Raw genomic sequence first — 7,254 nt, 5'->3', positions numbered from 1 at the left:
ACTTTCTATACAAATTATTATTATAACAAAAATAGAGTAAACGTGTTCGCAACATTTTGCTTGTATAGACGCCATCTGTCAGCAATTGTTCTAGAATGCAACTGTAACGTAATCTATGGTGCAAATTAGACATTATTTTTTCAAGATTGTAAAGAAACTTGTTTTATCCACATATTCGACTGAATATTTTTCACTTGAAATTGTACTCGAGAGTAATAAGAATGATAACTGATATATAACCGTCCTCCCTCTTGCGTGTATGAGGAGCTATAAAAGCAATTTAACGCTGACGAATCGATGAGCCTGCATCTTCGCATTCTGTCCCATTATACGCACACGAAAGCATGTTGTATCCTTGTCTGACAACGAGTTAAAAGCGATTCGTCCGATTCGCCCCACGGATGCCTACGTGATTCTTTGCATCGTCTGAAATTTTTAGTAGACCTCGATCCCTAGAATGTATTATGCTACGGTTCTTGTTCTTACGAAACGAATACTTCTCGAAATGCCGGAATTTTATTATCGAATTACATAATTTTTATAAATTGTATGTTACAGTTGATATCCTTGATTAAAGACAATTATATGTTTTCTAAACAATTTTTTAAGAGCCTTTGAAATTATTAATGATGGTGAACAAAAACTAATTTCTTAAATTAATTATGAAAAATGTGACTCGCGTGACAAGTTTCGGAATTAGGTGAAGGTCTGTCTGAACTTTATTCTCTCGCTAAACGGTTCACTCACAGTACCGCTTATATGATCACACATTGATCCAATTTCTTTCCAAATGGAAAGTGTAAATAGGGAGGGAGAAAGAGAGAGAGAGACATTTAATATCAAACATATATACCTACGTTGGTCGATCCTTTGTTTTTTAAGATTTTTTATATAATATTTTTAAGGAATAATTATAAACTTGTCAGGAAATTAAGAAATTCATTAAGGATTTGAACAAGTGAGTCGATTAAAATATGAATGAATATATATAACACCAACGATTAGTGCAATCTTAAATTGAGCATCTCCAAATGTAAGAAAAATCACGTTTTGAAAACCTTTTGGTTTTTATTAGTTAAAATATTCAGCGGACGATTTTTTCGTTTTCGCTTTAAAAATTAAACTCGGTCGTTTTACCGATAAATCGAAGCCCGATACGTTATCGTAAAATGCTTACAATTGGCAAATTTATTTTCGTAATTTATACATGGCGTGTTACATGAAATCACATTCATTTCAAACTACGTTTCGGGTCAAGGACAATAATGAAAAAATAACGTATAGAAATAAACTATGAATAATATGACCGCGATCATGCATAGCTAACAGCGGTCTAATGTGAAATACAAAAAGCCAGATCGTAGACTTTTAACTCTGATCCATCGCGTTGGTTTCATTCATACTGCTTCCGCTGCAATCCTTCTGAATTATTTCGAAAAGTGGTTGCAACTCGGGCGTTGCTTTGATCTGAGTTACAAACTCGCATAGTGACGGATTTTTATCTAAAAAAGAAGAATACGTGAGCTCAGATTATTCAATCTATATAGCGATTCGAATAAATATTTACCAGCATCTGGAATTGTTAATAGCGCTGCAACTGCTCTCAATGCCGAGCGTTTCAATTCATCTTGTTTCTCATATTCTTGCTTCACTGAATTTGCTTTTACTTTCATTGTACACGTACTCTTCAACGGTTCAACTAACCTTTCCAGCCCTGCACATTAATATTATATAAATAAAAATCACAGTAATATCCTTTATAAGTAATACTTATAATTAGTGGATTTTAGTCCTTTATAAACATTCCAAATTTAATAAGTTGTGATAAAAATAAAATAAATGTACTACTTATTTAAGACTGCGCATATACTATAAATGCATAAGATCTGCGATCTAATAATTAGTGTGCAATATTCACTTTGTAAGACGGCCGTAGGGCACAGTTGAGCGAGCCTGGCCGTCATAAGGTAGGTCAACATCTTGATATCATAGTGATCTCTGAGGCCATTCTCGACGTGGTTTAGAAAATTGAAAACATCCAGCCGATCGAGGCATGAATCTAATAACGTGTACATGCATTCGAATGCTGCTTTTCTAAGATCCAGACCATCGTCTACAGTATGTTTAAACGGTCCCATTTCAACTTCTCTTATCAGTTCTTTCTGTATACGAAAGTGAAAAGATTAATATTCTCTTATGATAGAGAAGTAACATTCGCGCGCGCGCAATAAAAGTATACTTCAAGTACCTTTATCTTAGTTTCAGCGTACAGATGTGGTAACACAGAATCTAATAAATCTCTGATCAACATTGGTTTATTATGAGCTGCCGAATTGAATGCAACTAAAGCTACTCTTCTTACATTCAGGTCAGGATCCTCTAAAGCCACCAAGAAATTGCCCATGCATTGTTTTAACATGGCGTCGATTTGCTGAGGCTGTGAGAAACATTACAATTTACTTATGTATAAGACGACAATATTACTTTCGATGTACCTGATCAGAAATGGTGAACTTGACGGCCGTGACTGTAGTAGTTCTCATGAACGCAGAAGGTGATTTCAATGATTCTTGTAGTTTTGGTAATAAGGTAGCAGGATCAATCAGAGTAAGTTTTCCTAGACATTCTGCGACGACGTTGCGTGTGCCTTCTTCCGTACATTCGCAATGCCTATACAACAACATCCAGATTGAAGGCACAAAGTTTTGCAAGTGGGACACACCGGACAGACTAGCAGATTGACATGTGATGATCTGTAAAATTAGATGATCATATTATATTTCAAATATGTATACAATGTGTCCTGCAAGGACAACCTTTTAGTTGAAGAGATAGTCTAAAATTATTTAGTATACTTTTGCACTTATAATTTTACATAACGTTCTCTACCTCTTTTAACGAATGTAAAAGAAGATATTGACGTTTTGGTTGTGCCTCAATTTCCTTCAATATGAATGGCAAATACTCTGGAAGATTGCCGACTGCTATGTTCCCTAATGTGTAACTGGCTGCCGATTTCACTTCCTCCGAATGGGACGAGAATGAGTTTAAAATTATATGCTTCAGAGATGCGATTCCACTTAAGTCCCTAAATGAAAAGAAAATTAAATAGACATACGTATATTCAGAACAATTTGCGACATTACTTACACGTGTCTGCCTATTTCACCGATGACTAACAGCGCAAAGATGTGTTGTGCGTCACTTTGAGGATTCTGAACGTCTTTTAGAAATTGTTCTACCACTGCTTGAGCTTCCTGATGCCAAGTAATTGTTAACGCAGCCGCACATTTAGCGAGGGAATGATAGGCTTGCTTATGAAGAACAGATTGATTAACGGGCGCTATTAACATCGAAAGCAATTCTCTATATCCCAGACCCTGTATGTCTGCCTGGACCAATGCTTGGAAAAATTCCAGCATAGAAGTTAAGGCCACCCCTGCATTATAAAAATAAAGGAATGAACGACAATGTGTGTGAATGAAAATTCTAATATTATAGCAATTTCAAATACTAATTAAGATTACCTTGGAGAAGTGGAGATTTTACCAACACTAATATTTCTGGAAGGATGTTATCAGACACCCTTGTCAGGGCGACTGGGTGTAACATCGCGATAACAGTGAGAAGATTAAGAGTTAATTGCGCAATATGTAGATCAGTCTCATTTAATAATGCCGGTAGCTCCGTCGTTACCTATTGAACGAAATATTATTTTATTATATACTTTCAATATATGTGGTTGATATTTACTCATATGTTGCTCTTTAATATCCATTACCTTATCTAATAAATCTACGTGAAGAGCAGAGCTGTAATTTTGCACCAAAGTATCTAAAAGTGGTAGGGAACACAATTTCAAAGCTCGTTGATTTTTTCGGAGAAAAGACCCAAGAATTGGAATAGCCTCGTCCTATAGAACGTCCAACAATAATAATACAACGAAATATACATAAAATTCAAATTTTGAATTATGTATACCGTACAATGGATTACACATACCATAATCGGCTTAAGATCTACTCTCAAAGGCGACGATGCTATACAAGTTAAGGCCTTAACAGTCGTAAGTCGTGTTATCTCGTTACGAAGCCTGTCCAGGAATATTGGCAGACATACATGCAATTCATCTGACAAAATGTCCCCAAAGTGAGCTAGAATCTGACCCATGCAAGCAATTGCTCTTTCCTTCACTTCCTGATCGATATCCGCTGTTCTTAGTCTGGTCAATGTGCAACGATATATTTCGCCAGACAATGATGTCAAATCAAAGTAACATGGCTTATCTGAAACAACATGTATCTTAGTTCTGCTAATTTTATTAAATTCGTTTAAACGCAATATTTTGCAACCTACCATGCGGTCTAATTACTTGAACAAGCTGTTGCAATACCAATAACGCCTCCGCTGTAATTTTGTAAAATGGATCTCCAACTGCAGCTATAATGGGTGGTGCTAAGACTGCCATATGAGGATGAAAGACCTCTGGTTGATGTGTGATTAATAACGTATGCACGAAAGCCAGTGCATCAATCTTCATATTTGATGAAGAATTTTTGTCTCCCAATGAGTATTGAATACCAGATATCAATGCCGGTATATGATTGTTTAAAGCACCAGGCAACACGAGTACTAACTCTTTTAACAGTGAAAAACAATCTTGTCTGGTTTTAATACTTTTCTCTTTCATCTGACGATGGACTGCTTTTACTATTAACGGAACTTGCTGTTGAAGTAACGATATCGGACCGTCATCGTCCTCCATCGCATCAGGATCAAGTGGTACTCCAGTGGCTGGTCTAGTTTGTTTCAAAAGAGCGATATATGCATGGAATATATCCGATTTTACGTTTTCTTCTCTTTCTATTAACATACACAATATATTTAGTTAATAGACATTTTTTTGAATACTTTATTTTGTACAAATACCTTTAAATCTTGCAATTAGAGCTGGTGAAACATCTTTGTAAAGTTCTGGGAGAAGTTCTCGTCTACTGGAAACAACAGCCTCAAGACACTTTGCAGCTGCTCTACGAACCTTCCAACTCATATCATCATCGTCTGAATACTCGTCTTCTGCATCTTCCTCTCCATCTTCTTCTATTTCCATCACAGCACCTTCTCCATCAGACGCGTCGTTCATATCATCATCGTAATTATAATTTGGGTCGTATGTGATGTACATCAAACAAATATCTATAATCTACAGAAACGATGTTTGTTGAGTCTGAAGCACGCTTCTACGTCCGTAGCAATATTGTATGAAGAGATATCTCACTTTACTTATATGTGGTGTAATTTCTTTGGGGCATCTGTATACAAAAGATTCAAAAGCTTGTAAACAATATTCTCTCAGTTCATCGTCGTCGTCCACACTGTACTGTAAGATTAGAGGCATTACCCTCCCTATTTGCTCTCCAAATCTGTGTCCGGCTTGACGACTGAAATTTAATAGTAATAGTAGAGAATCACAAGTAGAGTGAGCTAAAACATTTTTCTAATAAATACTTACCAAATAGATGCGATGCATTGTATGTAAGTGCGTACCACATTTTTAGCAGTTTGAATAGAAAGACCTTCAAGCAAATGATCCAAAAGCTTATTGTACAAGTAATTGTTACTCGAAGTCAACAGGTGACTCAATGCTACTATGGTACGTTTTCGAACTGCTTGACGCGGGGAAGAAAGTTGTGGCAGCAGAGCAGACAAAATGATAGAATGGAAGGTGACTAGTAAAGCACCGAATCGAGACAATAAATCAGCTACGATATCAAGAGCCTCAAGTTGTACAGATACATCTTCCTGCTATGTAAATAATAATTAGTAGTTTTTCTTTTATGCGCATAATTAAATATTTTAGCAATTTAACGACAACAATTACTTTTTCGATAGCACTGCTAAGACGACCAGTTATTCGTTTACAAACGTTTGCAACAAGTTCGCTGGATCCTAAAGGAAGTTCGGAGATTACAGTTTTCAATCCGATACTGGAGATATCTCTTAACTGTTCTTTGTCTGATACCATGTTACTGCACAGTGCATCTACAATAGTTTCCACTTGGTACTCCTTTACCTTATTGACTAATGGGCCCAAACTGAAATCGGACACGTTTCTGTAATCATGTCCAAATACAGAGACAATCTTGCAAAGGCAAGAAAGAACTTAACTAGACTTTTAAAATAAAGGAAGTTCTGGATATTTACATCTATCATAAACTAATTTAAAATATACTATTAAAAGCAATGTCTTAATTCTAAACTTAATTTATATATAACTGTACCATTTTACAGCAAGATTTTGTACTTCTCCATTCTTGTCTTCTAGCAGTTTTAAAAGCATTTTTACAACTTTACGCTCTGATTCATCGTCCAATTTAATGCTATCTTTTTGTAATTCACTCATCAGATCATTGGTTGCCATAAATCTGAAATCCTTATCGCTGGAAGTCATCTAGAATAATCAAATTTATTAGAAAAAAGAATAAATTTATTTTTTATAATAAAACTAAGATATAAAAGAAAACACCATTATCCACGAAAATATGCAATGTCAAGGTTTAAAATTATCATAAAAGACTATTAAATAATTATAATAATTTTTACATACAATTCCTGAACAATTTATGCTGCTTTGACTCTTATCGAAATGATGCACTTATTACAGCAAACGATTTTCATCTTTAATAGGTAATAGTGAAGAATAGTGGATTCATTCACTTACAAAAAATAAAATCAACTTAGATAAATAGATCGATATATACTCGTATCGAAGATTAACTCACTTTATAAAATCAACAGAAGTTTTTTACACGGATAAAGGTTATGTAAAAATTGAGTATCATTATCGGTTGCAGTATTAATATTTTCGTGTAAGATAATAGCAAAGTAACAAATAAAGATTCGTAATGTCTAATATGATAAAGAGTTCGTTTAAAAAGTTATGATAAGTACCTTCTCCAGCAAGTTAGCAATGTGATAAGATACACTAGCCATGATTGAAAACTTTTTCACAGCCGGTTACAGTTGTCGTTCCCAATATTTCTACTGTTGTAATTCAACAAAAAGAACAGAAAATTTCGGAGATTCCGGAGAACAGGTGACACTGAAATCGAACCCGTTCGTTCGGTCGAAGACCTTATTAGAAAACTTTGTTTTAATGAAATTTCACCGCCCGCAACATTTCAATACTGCGAATCTTTACCGCAACTTCGACTGCCAAAATTTTGATGGTAATTGTGCGTTCCTGAACCTATC

The 7,254-nt window shown here is 35.1% G+C and overlaps 1 protein-coding gene across 3 annotated transcripts; it reads right to left on the bottom strand.

Annotated features, from left to right (window-relative positions):
- Positions 1 to 1,159: 1,159 nt before the first annotated feature.
- Positions 1,160 to 7,235, bottom strand: Cand1 (Cullin-associated and neddylation-dissociated 1). Of its 3 annotated transcripts, none has more exons than XM_033464940.2 (17): positions 6,952 to 7,235; positions 6,282 to 6,451; positions 5,882 to 6,095; positions 5,513 to 5,805; positions 5,279 to 5,441; positions 4,930 to 5,203; positions 4,357 to 4,863; positions 4,003 to 4,286; positions 3,782 to 3,913; positions 3,528 to 3,696; positions 3,151 to 3,439; positions 2,890 to 3,088; positions 2,496 to 2,753; positions 2,249 to 2,437; positions 1,919 to 2,162; positions 1,568 to 1,714; positions 1,160 to 1,502 (listed from the first exon to the last, which is right to left on the bottom strand). In XM_033464940.2, exons 1-17 carry the CDS (start codon positions 6,991 to 6,993, stop codon positions 1,369 to 1,371), a joined length of 3,708 nt encoding a protein of 1,235 aa, XP_033320831.1. In that variant the 5' UTR covers positions 6,994 to 7,235; the 3' UTR covers positions 1,160 to 1,368. The 3 variants fall into 3 exon arrangements, with proteins under 3 accessions (XP_033320831.1, XP_033320839.1, XP_033320848.1); XM_033464948.2 differs by having other exon boundaries at positions 5,513 to 5,802; XM_033464957.2 differs by lacking the exon at positions 6,952 to 7,235 and having other exon boundaries at positions 5,882 to 6,113; positions 6,282 to 6,420.
- Between the last annotated feature and the right edge of the window lie 19 nt (positions 7,236 to 7,254).

Source organism: Megalopta genalis, chromosome 17 (assembly GCF_051020955.1).
Source record: "Megalopta genalis isolate 19385.01 chromosome 17, iyMegGena1_principal, whole genome shotgun sequence".
Taxonomy (NCBI): Eukaryota; Metazoa; Arthropoda; class Insecta; order Hymenoptera; family Halictidae; genus Megalopta; species Megalopta genalis.
The sequence above is the reverse complement of the archived record's forward strand: the minus strand, read 5'-3'. Positions and strand labels throughout refer to the sequence as shown.

What these genes read in the sequence shown, in the direction of transcription:
- Cand1 (XM_033464940.2), bottom strand. Translation starts at nt 6,993, where the DNA reads ATGGCTAGTGTATCTTATCACATTGCTAACTTGCTGGAGAAG. An exon ending in TAGATCTTAAGCCGATTATG is followed by an intron (nt 3,914 to 4,002) that starts GTATGTGTAATC and finishes GACGTTCTATAG; the next exon opens with GACGAGGCTATTCCAATTCT. An exon ending in AGTTCACCATTTCTGATCAG is followed by an intron (nt 2,438 to 2,495) that starts GTACATCGAAAG and finishes TGTTTCTCACAG; the next exon opens with CCTCAGCAAATCGACGCCAT.